This window comes from Psammomys obesus, unplaced genomic scaffold, assembly GCF_907164565.1.
Source record: "Psammomys obesus unplaced genomic scaffold, mPsaObe1.curated_primary_1811, whole genome shotgun sequence".
NCBI classification, from domain to species: domain Eukaryota; kingdom Metazoa; phylum Chordata; class Mammalia; order Rodentia; family Muridae; genus Psammomys; species Psammomys obesus.
Genome location: NW_026596130.1, coordinates 706545 through 721260, shown reverse-complemented (window position 1 = coordinate 721260; position 14716 = coordinate 706545). Strand labels below are relative to the sequence as shown.

General features: G+C 55.0%; 1 protein-coding gene across 1 annotated transcript in view; it reads right to left on the bottom strand.

Moving 5' to 3' along the window:
* The window catches only part of Abhd16a (abhydrolase domain containing 16A, phospholipase), a 15050-nt gene extending 1385 nt beyond the window's left edge, over positions 1 to 13665 (bottom strand). Inside the window, exons 1-14 of the mRNA XM_055591961.1 lie at positions 13459 to 13665; positions 12497 to 12553; positions 11875 to 11941; positions 11353 to 11439; positions 6982 to 7067; positions 5193 to 5266; positions 4926 to 5039; positions 2616 to 2730; positions 2424 to 2525; positions 1159 to 1222; positions 884 to 933; positions 576 to 699; positions 281 to 385; positions 42 to 105 (exon numbers count right to left, since the gene is read on the bottom strand). Coding sequence (XP_055447936.1) covers positions 42 to 105; positions 281 to 385; positions 576 to 699; positions 884 to 933; positions 1159 to 1222; positions 2424 to 2525; positions 2616 to 2730; positions 4926 to 5039; positions 5193 to 5266; positions 6982 to 7067; positions 11353 to 11439; positions 11875 to 11941; positions 12497 to 12553; positions 13459 to 13590 — 1241 coding nt within the window. The 5' untranslated portion in view covers positions 13591 to 13665. The remainder of the gene's footprint in view (positions 1 to 41; positions 106 to 280; positions 386 to 575; positions 700 to 883; positions 934 to 1158; positions 1223 to 2423; positions 2526 to 2615; positions 2731 to 4925; positions 5040 to 5192; positions 5267 to 6981; positions 7068 to 11352; positions 11440 to 11874; positions 11942 to 12496; positions 12554 to 13458) is intronic.
* Between the last annotated feature and the right edge of the window lie 1051 nt (positions 13666 to 14716).

The following is a 14716-nucleotide window of genomic DNA, read 5'->3' as shown; positions in this document are numbered from 1 at the left end:
CATGCACACCTGGGCACCCCAGGTGCCCTGGCTGCCCTCACCTGCACAGCTGCTCTGAGTTGTTGAGGTTGAGATGCTGCCTCACAGTCCTGGTCACCAGGGCCCCTAGAGTGGGACCATGGAGAACGGCAGAGGTGAAGACCTTGCCTAGCATAAAGGTCCCCGCTGGACAGGGAGCCCTGCTTCTCAGCAATGGGGTGACCATCTGGGGGACCCTCAGCAGAGTCCCCTGATCTGGCCACCCCTCCCCTGGAAGGACAGGCATGGGAGCTGCACTCACGCCAGCTGTCCGGCATGACCTTCAAGGCCAAGGGCACCAAGTCATCGAAGGAGGCGTCCAGGATAACGGCACTGATGTCTGGGTAGGACATGGCTGCCCACGTGGCTGCAGCAGAGCAGGGAAGGGGATGTGGGTTCAGAAGAACAGATGGGCACTTTCATGCAGGTCCAACTTATCCACATCCAACCTCTCTCTCTAAAGCCTCCACCCCTTGGGAGCCACCAGTGAGGGCCTGTGGCACGTCTCCTGGGCGGGGACAGGAATCTGTCAGGGGACCAGCAGGGGTGGCAGGTACCCGTGAAGCCTCCAATGGACCAGGCGTAGATGACAATGTCCTGGGGCTGGAAGCCCAGGCGGTGGATAGCAAACTGAACCACCACATCCATGGCGTTGGCCTCATTCTGCGGGAATGGCACCCCCTGCGGGAAGACAGGCAGAGCAGGATGGTCAGCCGGAAGACGGCTCAACGTGGACCCTCCTTGCAGCCCCCATGCCCGGCACTCAGCCCCTGGGCACAGGGAGGCCATGTACAAACAGGCAGCATGGCGGCCAGAGGAAGACACGGGAACCTGGAACAGGACAGGTTTCCAGACAGGGTCTCACCGTGCTTCCTGCAAAGCCAGGATGATTCCAACCCAGGACGGAGTATCCAGCTGTAACACAGGACGGTAGAGAGCTGTGACCGCACACGGTGGGGTGGGGAGGGTGGGCGGGACAGCAGGACAAGGACAGTAAAGCCACAGGCAGCCCAGGGTGAGCCGAGTGGGAGTGGACTTTTCCTCAGAAGTGAGAGGCGTGGACCACACCTGAGGTCACGGTCGTGTGGGAGGGGGCATATTCCGTCCAAAGGATAGAGATAGGGAGTGGACCGTGCCTACCTTCCAGGGGTGTGGAGACACAGCCCACCTCATAGAAGCCTGCATTCCCCTCACAGCAGATCACCTGGGGAGGGAATGGGAGGGCTGGGAAGGCACTGGTCGGGGCGGTTTGTTCAACAGGGCCCTGGGGGGGGAGACCGCTGAGGCCAAGCTCAAGCCACGCAGCAGTGACCACAGCCCCTGGGATGCCACCAGGGAGACCTCTGAAGAGGGTGGGATGAGGGGGTTTGGGGACAGCTGTGTGTGTGTGTGTCCCAGAGCGCAGGCTCCAGCTCCTGTGACTCTCCAGGGTGCAACATTTTCCCCTCCCATTGCACTGCCAAGCTGAAGCTCAAGAGATGGTGGCAGGGGGCAGAGCCAGCCCCAGAACCCGGCCCTCTGGGCCTGCAGCAGCTCCCTCTGCCATCTGTTGCTGTGGGACAGGCCTCCTGCATCCTTGTTAGGTCCTGAGCTCTGTGGCAATCGCCCTTCAGGTCCTCCGCTCTCAGGGCTGGGACGAGTGTGCACCACGCCTGGCTTGTGTGCACGCCAGGCAGGCTCTCTGCTGCCCATGCTCAAGCAACCAACCCTTTTCTGCCTCCCCTTCCTCCTATGACGTTCTGATCTCTCAACCTTTACTCCTTTTTCCAGACACAGGCTGGCGGCAGACTCTCTGTGTAGCCAAGGAGACCTCACTGTGTGTGTGAGCGCGCGCTACAGCATGCGTGTGGAGCTCAGAACACCTCCACTGTCCCTCCTGGCCTTTGACTTCGAGGGAGGGTCTTCTCGATACTGTGCTGTGTGTGCCGGGCTGGCAGAGAAGAGAGCTTCCAAGGATGCTCCTGCCTCCCACCCCACAGGGGCGCTGTGATTACAGCGTCCACCACGCCAGGCTTCACGCAGGTTCTGAGGACCAGAACTCAGGTCCTCACACTTCCATAGCGACCTCTTCACCCACTGACCCATCGACCTAGGTAGACCTGGCTTTGACTTGCTGATCCTCTCGCCCTCACTCCTGGGATTATAGGCGTGCAGTTCTCTTGTGTGTGTGTGTAGGGGGGTGGTGGCTGGGGAGGAAAGCTCCCTGCATGCTGAGCGTGTATCCACCCAGCAAGCCCGGCCCCAGCACCCCGCTCTGCCTTCTTCCCTCCCCTGTGCAGAGGTCCTGGGGGCAGCCGGAAGGTGGAATTAGCTTTAATGAGGTTTCACAGGGAAGGTTCTAGAGCACCGGCCCCAGAGTCTCTGCTGTCCTCTCCAATCCCCTTTAGCTCCCTGTCCCTTCTCACCAGCTTCTGCCCTTGGGGCTCAGCTGTCCCCCGCCGGTCCACAAACATGGTGTCAATCTCGTTACCATCACAGGCGAGCAACTTTGCCCGACGCCCGTTACACTGAGCAGGGGAGATGCAAAGACCTGGTCATGAGGGGCAGGAGGCCACCTCCCGTCTGAGGGCAGGGCCAGCCGCAGGCAGGGGCCTCACCTCCTCCACCAGTCGGGCCTGGCCCTGCAGCAGCACGGGCATGAGGGCCTTCTGGAGCAGGTACACAGAGCCTGGGTAGAGCATCCGGCGCCCCAGGGTGTGCGCCACCAGATAGCTGTGGGGAAACAGGTTAATGCACCCAAGCCAGCAGGGCCCAGGCTCTGAGCTCGAGGGCCAACATTCCCCTCAACACAACGGGAGCCGGGTATTTCCCAGCTCTGCCGTTACTGTAAGACATCCACTTGAGGACTTTAGGGACGCAGCTCAGTGGCGCAGTGCTTGCCCAGCATGCGTGAGGGCCCCCCCCCGTTTGAGCCCCAACACTACGAAAACAACCCAAAAGCATTTTGTACTGTGGTCCAGGACAAGACAATTAACGATGTCCCTAGGCTTACAAAGGCTTGTCCCCTGAAAAATAAAACAAACCGTAAGTTGGAAAAAGAGGCTGCAAATGCGCTTGACCCCGCAGAGAGCCGACCCTCCTCAGGGACTGTGGCTCACACATGCTGTCCATGGCAGGGTCAGAAAGAGACCCCGACCCAAACTCTACCACGCCAGTGCTGCGTGGAAGTAATTCCGAGAGTTTTACTTGCTGGCTACAGTAAATAAATGTAGTTTTCAGCTAGGCAGGGTGGCACACGCCTGCCATCCCAGCACTAGGGCAGGCAGAGGCAGGCAGATCTCTGCGAGTTCAAGGGCAGCCAGCTCTACACAAAAAAAACCCTGCCTCAAAAAAAAAAAAAAAAAAAAAAAAAAAAGTAAATGCAGTTATCAAATATTTTGTTAGTACAGAAAAATACAACTTACTAAAAGTTGTCAAGGGCCAGCAAGGTGGGGTGAGGTGTCTGCCGCCAGGCCTGACAACCTGAGCTCATTCACGTGGTGGAAGGAGGGAACTATCAAGTGAGCCCTGGCATCTGAGCGCCCCACACATGCGCACACGGGTTAGCGTCTCGGCCTCACAGGACCAGGTGACAGCTGCTCAGTGGTGCACCACTTGCCCACTAGGCACAAAACCTGTCCTGTCCCCAGCACCACTGATAACAAAATAATTACGGTTCGTGAATCACTAAAGTGACTGCAGACTGACTAATAGAGCCAGGTACCTGGACTCCTAGCACACGGGAGGATCAGGAGCTCAGGGTGGCCTTAGCTATACCACAGGTTTAAGACCAGGCTGGGCTGCATGAGGACATGTCTCAAAAAATGAAAATAAGACTCAGCAACAGGTCAAGCTCCGAAGCCTGGAAGACGCTGACCTGGGTCACTCAGGGCAGAGGTGTGACTGCCCTGCTCACAGTGACAGTGCCTGCCACGGCTGCCCACGGAGCTCGGCCACTTCACGCCCGAGCACAGGCCTTCGTCACCCTGCTAGCACCCACAGAGGCCTCGAGCCTGCTTTCCCTTTGGACCAATCCAGGATGTCAACAGCCAGAGCCAAGTCCATCCCTTCCTTGGGATGGACATCTGCACGGATGAGTGCTCAGCAAGGCCAGGCGGCGTGTGTGAGCCCAAGGCTGGCCTAACGCCATCAGTACCCATGACTGAGTTCTCTGGCAACAGCTAGAACGGCAGCCTGTGGTCGAACAGGTATGCCCACAGACTCGTGTGTGAATGTTTGGCCCGTGGGAATGACACTATTAGGAGGTGTGGCCTTGTTCAACATGTGTCACTGTGGGGGAAGGCTTTGAGGTCTGATATGCTCAAGCTGGGCCCAGTGTGGCACAGTCTCCTGCTGCCTGTAGAACTCCCAGCTTCTTCTCCAGCACCATGTCTGCCTGCACGCCGCCATGCTTCCCGCCATGATGACAACGGACTAAACCTCTGAAACTGTGAGCTGCCCCCGTTAAATGTTCTCCTTTATGAGAGCTGCTGTGGCCATGGTGTCTCCTCACAGCAGTGGAACCCTAGCTAAGACACAGCCATTCCCAGTGTTACTGGTTCTCTCAACAATCCCAGTGAGGCAGGCTATTGAGATGGAGAAACTGAGGCACAGTGGGAAATCAAGGAGCAGAGGGCCCAGGACAATTACACAGCAGCACAGTAGAATCTGTGGCAGTAACGGCGATGGGCTTTCTCTTCACGCAGTGCCTGCTGCTCCCTTCAGCTGCTAAGAGCTTTGCACCAGCAGGCCCATTGCCAGTCTGGGTCTCCACATGGCCCCATGAGGCCTGAGCACCACAGAACCTTTCCCCACAGGAGACACAGACTGCACAGCCCTAGGCCCCCAAACGACGGCCACTCCACACAAAGTTCAGAGTCCCGTGGCCTTGGCCTGCGCCCCTGCCTCCACCCAGCCCGGTCTCCCACCTGGTGATCTGACAGGGCAGCTTCTTGACCCTGTTGAGAAACGTGTCTGCTGTGCCCCGGTGCAAAGGCTCTGGTCGAAGCAGGGCCACACCCCGGCCACCTCGGGACCCCTTCCTAAGGAAGAGAAAAAAGAAGCGTTCAGAGTCAGGAGCAGCAGGCTAGCCCCAAGTTGTCTGGAGGATGCAGAAGCAGCAATGGAAGGCAGAGGCCCTCAGAGGGGTGAGACCATGCCAAGGAAAGGCAAGAGCCAAGTAACCGCTGTCTCACCGGCTGCTGGGCTCTTCCCAGTGGAAGTCGACGGGCCAGCTCCTGAAGTCGAAGTTATAGTTGGCCAGCTGCCTCTGTGGACAGAGGAAGGACGGAGGACTGAGAACTGGGGGGAGGCCAGCGCCCTGTCACGTCTACAAAGGAAGATCTAATGTGACCACAATATTGGGAAAAGGCAGCTGGGCGGGTGAGCTGGCCCCGTTCACCTGCCCAGCTCCAGAATTTTTAACCCTGCCTTCCTGAAGATCTAAAGCTGTGGTAGGGTGCTTGCTTAGCATGCAAGATACCCTGAGTTCAAGTCCCAATGCCGCCAAACACCTGTTAAGAAGCCGGGCATGGTAGCATGTGCCTACAGTCCCAGCGTTCAGAAGCAGAGGCAGGGGTGCAAGTTGGGGCTAGCCTGGGATACAGACTGAATTTAAGGCTAGCCTGGGATGTGGAGTGAGATACGATTCCAAGGACAGATCATGGTAGCACATACTGTGGCATCACCCAGGAGGCAAGAGGATCAGCAGAAATACCAGCTCAGCCTGGGCTACACAGCATGAGCCTGTTTAAATAAACAAAACAAAACAAAAATTTCCCTGCAGTCAGGGAGGCAGAGGCAGGTGGATCTCTGTGAGTTTGAGGCCAGCCTGGTCACAACACTACAAAGAGAAACCCTGTCTTGAAAAACCAAGACAAAAACAAAAATAAACAGACAAAAAAAATCTCCCAAACACAGAAACATCTAGGGCTGATTGATCCCAAGGGCAGTGCTTCTGTGCAAAGCCTGAGGGGAGGGGGAAGGTGCTGGCTGCTTCCACTACTCTCCCCACCTGGAGTAAGCTCCAGGACAGATAAGGCCACACAGAGGAAAAAGAACTAAAGGAATCCTCCAGCAGACCTAACTGACGGATGAGGCTGGGTGGAGGCGGCCCAGCCCACGCTGGCTCTGTGCGCACAGGCCTTTTCCTCCCTGCCCTCTCCTCATGGCCTCAGGATGGCCACCCTGTGAGCCACCTCGTCTCCATACTCGGTGGCAGTGCACCCTGGTAATCCACTGTCCTCCCCACACCCACAGAATCAACGTCTCTATTTTGAGAATTAGTTTTAATTTTTCCCCACAGAAATGTTTTTGACATTTTCAAAAATAACTTGACTAAGAAAGAACAACCAAAAAGAAGCTGCACAAAATGTAAATGACAAAACAAAATAAAGTGAAAAGGCACACTTCAGCCAAGCTCGGCTCCGAACTATGCCCAGATCTGGATACAGCCACTTCCTCACTCTGAGAAAGGTCACTTTCTACAGACATAAAACTGAGGGTCATTGTCCCGCCTCCTGTGGTGACAAGAGGGCTGGAAAGGGTGTGAGCAGAATGCACAACGCCTCACAGCTGGCCGGCAGATCGAGATGGCACAGCCCCCTAAACACTGATATGGCGACGGTGACCAGGGCTGTTTGATCCCTTCAGAGGAAGGGCTTTCTGAGGCCCCACAGCCTCACCTCATAAAGCACCACGCTGCACTGACAGCAGCCTGGCACAGCTCAGGGCTCAGGGCCCTGCTGGCTCCACCCTGCTGGGCACAGGACTGGACGTACCTGCCCATTCTGCTCCACCCCCAGAGCTAGCACAAAGTATAGATGGCACCACCGGGGCTGCTTCTGCGTCTGTCTAATTCTCGAGCATGGGAGTGGAGAGGGGAGGAATGTTCTAGCAGAAGGTCCATTAGAAGCAGGGACGGCAGTTTGCCATGGCCTGGGTTTAGGGCAGCAGGACACACACTGCCCTTCCTGCCCTCCTCACCTTGTTTTCTGCAGACTGGTTCCGGTGTGCAGCTTCCAGGACGGTGATGAACTGACGGTACTGGGGGTTGGTCCAGCGGCCGAGGCCTGCAGAGAGGACCGGAAAGGCATTGGGGAAGCTGGGATGCAAGAGGCCTTGGAATTACGGGAAGACTGGAAATGGGCAAGCAGGCCCGGGAAGAAGAACAGAGGAGGAATCAGGGCCTCTTCTGTGAGAAACACAACTTCCTCTGTCCTCCACACAGTAACTGGCTGCACAAGTCATGTCCTGAGTCTTCAGTTTTGTGTTATTATTATATTAATAATAGCAACTATGGTGTTTGTATGTGTGTGCCTGAGTGTGTGTACAAGGGCCATGGCAGGAATGTGGAGATCAGAGGACCACATTCAGCAGTCCGTTCTCTATTTCCACTGTAGGATCTGGGGACCGGGTTCAAGTCATCAGGACTGAGCAACAAGCACTTTTACTGCTAAGCCATTTCATCAGCCCTTTGGTTCTTTGCTTGCTTGGTTGGGTTTGTTTTCTGAGACAGTCTCCCTATGTCACTCTAGCTGGCCTGGAACTCATTACATCATAGTCTGGCCCGAGAGATCCACCTGCTTTAACCTCTCGGGTCCTGAGAGTCCAGGCATGCACCAGCACACATCTGACACCTCCTGAGTTTATCTTATCTTGTTTCTCAACAAGTGTTGTACCTGTGCCCACGCTGGCCTGCAATTCAAATACAGGCCAGAACGGGGTGGGGCTGGGAGGAGCGAGGGTGGCGTATTCAGCAATTCTCCCGCTTCAGCCTCCAGCGTGGGGCCGGGCTGTTTCCTCTGTAAGTTAGCCGAGTGTGTATCGTCACCTGTTTTGGCAGTCCTGCCACCTGCTGCTCCCTTGCTGACAGCGGGCTTCCTTCCTCCCTCCTCAGCCATCCCCAAGCTTCCTTTCTGCATGATGCTAAGCCCCTGTGCCCACGACTATTCCCCACCATCATCCCCTCCGCCCCTCCACTGACACCTCTCCTCACCCCCCCAACCCACACTCTGGGAGGAGGCTGGAGCTCAAAATTTCCCCCTCCCTGACCTGGCAGGTGCTTCGTGCCAGGGACCATCCTATCCACAGGGACAGGCAGGAAGTAAGAGCCAGCTCCTGGCCCTGATATTAGCATTGTGGGTGGGACTGGGAAAAGACTACGAGCCAGCAATGGTCAGAGGCATAAGTACTCCCCTGGAAGCAAACTGGTACTCCACCACAGCACCAGTACAAGCTCGAGAGGAGAGCGAGCTGAAAGCGGCCCGGGCGCACTGAGGTTGCTCATGCCAGAATGGAAGTGCGCAGGGTGTGCTGGGTACACCTGTCACCCTGGTCAGCCAGTTAGAGACAAGGAAGAGGTGGCCAGGGCTCAGGGCTACAGTACGAGGCGCTCCTCCAGGGGACACAGGTTCAGTTCCGAGCACCCACGGCAGGTGACGCACAAATGCCTGTAACTCCACTTCCTTGCTCCGTGACATCCACTGGCCTCACAGAGACTCCGCACACGATACACAGAAGCAAATTCACACACATCCCCCACATTGATAAAAAGTGAACATACAAATGTTGGGGGGGGGAGTACGGCACTGGAGAGATGGCTCAGTGGTTAGGAGCACTGCTCTTCCAGAGGACCAGTTGGCTTACACCCCCTGTAACACCAGCTCCAGGCACACCTGACTCCTCTGGCTCTTCAGGCACCTGCTCTCATGCACACACACCTACAGACAGGCTCCTGAACACACACACACACACACACACACACACACAATCCTACATAGACACACAGATATACATCAGTGACTTCTGAGTGCAAAGTAAACATGTAACTATCACCCAGGTCCAGAGAACAATGGGGCTAAAGAGATGGCTCAGTGCTTAAAAGCAGCTGCTCATCTTGCAAAAGACCAGAGTTCGGTTCCCGGCACCCACATCAACTGGCTCACGACAGACTGATCCTGCTCCAGAGGATCTAGCAACCTCTCCTGGCATTCACGACCCCACAGACATGCACATAAAACTGAATCCCAGGAAGAAGACCACTGGTGGCACCCCCGCAATTCTTGCACCTGAGAGGGAGAGGAAAAGGATCAAGTCTGAGCTGGCTCAAAAAAAAGAAGAGAAGAAGCCAGCGAGATGGCTCAGCTGCTGAGATGCTGCTGGCGAGCCTGACAGCCACAGATCAATCCCCAGAGCCTACATGCCAGAAAGGGAACTGACCCCGTTGAGTCTGCATGAGTGTGCGCGCACACACACGCACGCGCGCACGCATGCACGCACGCACGCACACACACACACACACAGGCAAGAACTTAAAGATCCAGTAAGTTTTAAAAAAATTGGCAATTTCTCAGGAAACTGGGACTAGTTCTACCTCAAGATCCAGCTATACCACCCCTGGGCATTTACCCAAAAGATGCTCCACCACAAAACAAGGACAGTTGCTCAACTGTGTTCACAGCAGCTTCATTTATAATAGTCAGAAACTGGAAAAAGCCCAGCTGTCCTTCAAGCTAAGAATGGATAAAGAAACTGTGGTACATTTACACAACGAGATACTACTCAGTTATTAAAAACAAGGACATCATGAAATTTGCAGATAAATGGATGGAACTAGAAAAGATCATCCTGAGTGTGGCAACCCAGACCCAGAAAGACATGCATGGTATGGACTCACTTATCAGTGGATATTGGTCATAAAGTACAGGATAATCATGCTACAAACCATAAACCCAAAGAAGCTAAGTAACAAGGAGGCCCAAGGTGGAACATGTGACTCTCACTGAGAAGGGGAAACAGAACAGACATTGTGGGTGGGTGGGGGCACTGGATGGGGGTGGGGACAGGAACAGGAGGGATCAGATCAGGGAGGACAGGGAAAGACAACTGGATGGGGCGGGGGCATGTCTGGGAAGATCTAGAAACCTTCAGCAATGGAAACTCCCAGGAATCTACACGGATGACCCTAGCTAAGACTCCTAGCAACGGGGAATATAAAGATATAAAGCCTGAACCAGCCATATCCAGGAACCAGGCAAGACTGTCAGTGGCGGGACTGGGACACCAACCCAGCCACAAAACCTCTGCCCCATAATTTGTCCTGCCTACAAGATGTGCAGGGGTAAAGACGAGCAGAAATTGATGGAGAGGCAACCAATGACTGGTCCAGCCTGAGAGCGCTGCCATGAGGGAGCCCGCCCCTGGCACTGTTGGTGATATATCCTCTGCTGCACTTGCAGATGGGAGCCTGGCTTAACAGCCATCAGAGCAGAACAGCTACAGAGAGCCACGTCAGGCAGAGCTTGGGGAATCCTGTGGAGGAGGGGGAGGAAGGATTGGAGGAGCCAGAGGGGTCAAGGACACCACAAGAAACCTACAGAACCAACTAACCTGGGCCCATGGGGCTCACAGAGACTGAACTGGCAACCAGGGAGCACGCATGGGACGGACGGACATCCTCTGCGCATGTGTAACAGTTGTGCAGCTTGGTCTCCACGTGAACTCCTAACAGCAGGAGCAGGGGCTCCTCTGACTCTGTCGCCCGCCTTTGGATCCTTTCCCTAACAGGGCTGCCTTGTCTAACCTCAATAAAGTGCTTCTAGTCTTACTGCAACTTGATATGCAGGATCGGTTGATACCATGGAGGCCTCCCCCTTCCAGAAGAGAAAGGGAAGAGGAGTGGATGGGGTGGGGGTGGGGGCTGAGTGGAGAGGTGGGAGGGAAAACTGTGCTTGAGATGCAAAGTAAACAAACAAATAAAACCAGAGCCACCTCCCAGCAGGGTCTCCACAGCTGGTAAAGTCTGCAAGAACTACAGCCTTCTGTCTTCTGGGCCTCGTCACTCACTAGCACTCACTCACACACACTCACACACACTCACACTCACACACACTCTCTCTCAAGCGCACTGTTCTGACCTTCACTTACGAACTTACGCACGCCAGAGCTATAGAGTCCTACTGTGTAGCCCAGGCTGGCCTGGGACTCACTCTTCCTCCAGCGCTGGGACTAGAGGACAGATGCCCAGTCTCTTGTGAACTTTTATAAGTGGAAATCTGACAATGCATCACGATGTGCTCACGCATATTCAAGTCTGCAGCCTCCAGTGCTGGCTCCAGCCCAGAATTACTTAGGTGGTGTTTTTGTGCATATGTGACATAAGCCACCTGAGGCGAGCTCGCACCTTAGATCATATATGCTGTGTTCTTGTGCACGTATGACATAAGCCACCTGAGGAAGGGCTTGCACCTTAGCTCACGCCTAGTTGTTCCCCACAGGGCCTGGTCCCAAGCTATGTCTGCAAGAAGCTCTTCTTACTTCTCCAGTCACAGATGCAAACCAGGCTCCTGTACCTACCTCGGAGGCAAGCCACCCCTGCCAGGAGCAGCAGCAGCGTCCCGGCATAGTGAGAGAACGGCACCACTTTGGACAAACTCAAGTAACCTGGGAGGGAAGAGTGGCAACGTGAGAGGCGCTCACTGCTGCGCCTCTCGGCAACTCTCCCCGGCGTGCCCACAGCCTCCACCCCACACCCTGCCTTGGACTGGCCCTTCTCTCAGAGCAGTAGTCCTCAACTTGTGTCACTAACCCTTCGGCAAACCTCCATCTCCAATATTATTCACGTTACGACTCTAACAGCAAAATTACAGTTACGAAGTAGCAATGGAAACCATTTTACGGTTGGGGGTCACCACAACACGAGGAACTGTGTTAAAGGGCCACAGTATCAGGAAGGTTGGGAACCCCTGCCTTGCCTCCTGGTAGAAGAGGGGAGGGAGTCAAACCATCCTCACGGGACCCCCTTCCTCTCTGGGGAGTTGGTTCACCTGCCAGTGGCCTGCCCACTTCGTCCCCCAGCACCTTCGGAAACACACTGACCTTTCCTGTACAAGTAGAAGAAGGCGAAGGGAGAGGAGTAGTAAGAGATGGACCAGAAGACTGAAGCCTGCAGCAGACAGAGAGCGGCCATCAGTACGCCTGTGCGCACGCTGTTTGCCCTTCCCAGGCCCCGGCTCTGAGCAGAACCTGGGCATCAGCACGCTAAGCAACCGCTCTGTTTGTGACACCATGCACACAGTAGGGACACAACAATCTGTTGCCAGAAAGTGTGTCCAAGCAAAATGGAGGTGGATGTAGTTTTATCGCACTGAAAACAGTAGCCTCTCTGTCTAGCCACTGTTGGCCCCACTCAGGAGTCCCAGGCTCTGTCCCTAAGAGATATGAAAGCGTCCCCACAGGAACTCTGCCAGGCAGAACAGCTGTCTCCGCAGCCAAAGAGGTTAGTTGCCAGGGAAGACAGGTCACTGGGGACTGCAGGACTGAGACCTGCAGATGGTCCCCAGGGTAAACCCATTATCCTCGGGCTCAAAGCACTCCAGAAAAAGCTTATGGTATGTAAGGGGCCATGCTCCGTGCAAGTCTGCTGCACAGAGCCCGGGGCACCCCCGCCTCCTGGGGTGCCGCCTCCTGACAGGAGCTACTGATGCTGGAGCTGACTTACCAGTGCCAGGATGCTGTCGGCATGCTTCTCCAGGGCACGAGGCTGATAATACGAATCCTGCCAAAACAGATGGCCTGTTAAGGCTCCTGCCAGTCCACAGGCCCTTCCTCCCTTCCTGAAGCCCTAATGTGTGCCACCTGGTTCTAATCTCTGGCCATTTCTTGGGCATCGACTGACTTTGCTTCCCTAACCTGACACTGTGCCTGATTTCTCACCTCTGAACCTGAAAACAATCAGAGGGTGCTGGCCTTGGAAGCAAAAGCAAAAGCAGCACTGGGGAAACTGGCTCTTTTTCCCCCCCCAAAACCCGTATATAAATATGACTGTGTGTATATGCGGAGAGGGAAAGAGTGGAAATGAAAGACTCCATGACGATTCTAAGAGGGAAGAAATAGCATCTGAATAAGATGATTGGGGAAGAATGTGGCTAGGTGTGGGCACTTTGGAAAGGCTCCCAAACACAGTTTGCAGCCAGTAGGAGGGGAAGAGACTATTCAGGGAGCAGACCACCACCACCTGCACTGTCGGAATGCAATGATCCTGGTCTGCAGGCTAGGGTTGGGGGATGCGGGGAGCAGAAAGTGCACACGGCATGTAGAAGTCTTTTTGAAACTGAAAGTCAGGTTAAAAAGAAAGCCAGCGGAGCCCGGGAGAGGAAAAAGAAATCGGGAGTGTGTGGGCAAAAGCCTCGGTGCGCGCAGGGGACTCCGAACTCAACTGGGACCAGCCAGGAACCCTGGATGGGAAGGGCCGGGGCCGCGGGGTGGGAAGAGCAAGCACTGGGGAGGGGCCGAGAGGACGATTCCTCCAAAGGCGTCAGGGGAGGCGGCGGCCGGGAGCCGGGAAGCGCCCACGGCGGACTGCGCGGCCGCCCCCGTCCCCGACAGTGGGCGCGCCCGGCGAGCGCAGGCCCAGCGCGCTTTGGACCGTACCATGCTCTCAGCCGGGGGGAGCCGACTCACCCAGGAGCTGGAGACGGGGGCGGGGGCGGCAGTGGGAGTCTCCGGGACGCCGGGCGCGGCCCGATCCGTGTCCCTCTCCCGGTAGATCTTGTAGAGCCGGGGACCGAGGACGCAGCTCAGCAGCTTCGCCATGGCCCCGACTCGGGCCGCTGTGCCTCGGCCTCAGGTCCCCGGCGGCCCCGCCCTCGGCCTCCGAGGCGCTGCGTGCTGCGTGACGTCAGCACGTACCGGCTCTGCTCCGTGGCAGGGTCCGGTGTGACATTCCTCGCCCCGAGAGAAGTGTTCCGCGTGGTTGGACCTACGGAGCAGCGATGGTCAAGAATTAGTGCGCGGCGTTCTGAAAGTCTAGAGTTAAAAAAAAAAAAAAAAAGTCCCGGCGGAAGGCAGTTATGTTAGGCTCACCGGGGGGTTGGGAGGGGAGGAGGGAGGGGCTGGAATCAGGCTGTAAAGTGATTAAATAAATAAATAAATAAATAATGGATAGATAGATAGATACATAGATGATAGATAGATAGATGGGGAAAAAAAGTCCCAGTGTGATTAAATCTTTTTTTCCCCCTAACCCTAATGTTAGGATGCTGGATGAGAAAGGCCTGGGACACACACACACACACACACACCTACAGAGGATCCTATATAAAGTTACTGAAAGAGGTAATCTGCCGGATGTGGTGGCGCACGCCTTTAGAGGCAGGTGGGTGTGTTGACAGCTGGGTCTCTTGAATCCCAAGCTGCCCTGGTGTACATATGGAGTGAGTTCCAGGCCAGTTAGGGCTATAAAGAGAAACCCTGCCTCAAAGAGCAAGGTTAAAGGCATCAACACTAGACAAATTTTTTTTCCCCAACTTTTAAAATTAAGTTGTGTGTTTGTTTCCATATATGCACACAGCCTGCATGTCTGAGGGTTTTGGATTTATGGCATTGGCAGAGGATATTTCTTTTTGTTTTTTTGTGACAGGGTTTCTCTGTGTAGTCTTGGCTGTCCTGGACATGCTTTGTAAACCAGGCTGGCCTTGAACTCACAGAGATCTGGCTGCTTCTGCCTCCCCAAGTGTCGGGATTAAACGCATGCACTGCCTTTTCTTTTTTTTTTTTTTTAAATCTTTTCTTTTTTTTTTAATTTATTTATTTATTACGTATACAATATCTGCATGTATGCCTGCACATCAGGAGAGGAGAAGAGGGCACCAGATCTCATAATAGATGGTTGTGAGCCACCATGTGGTTGCTGGGAATTGGACATCACAGTCCATCAGTG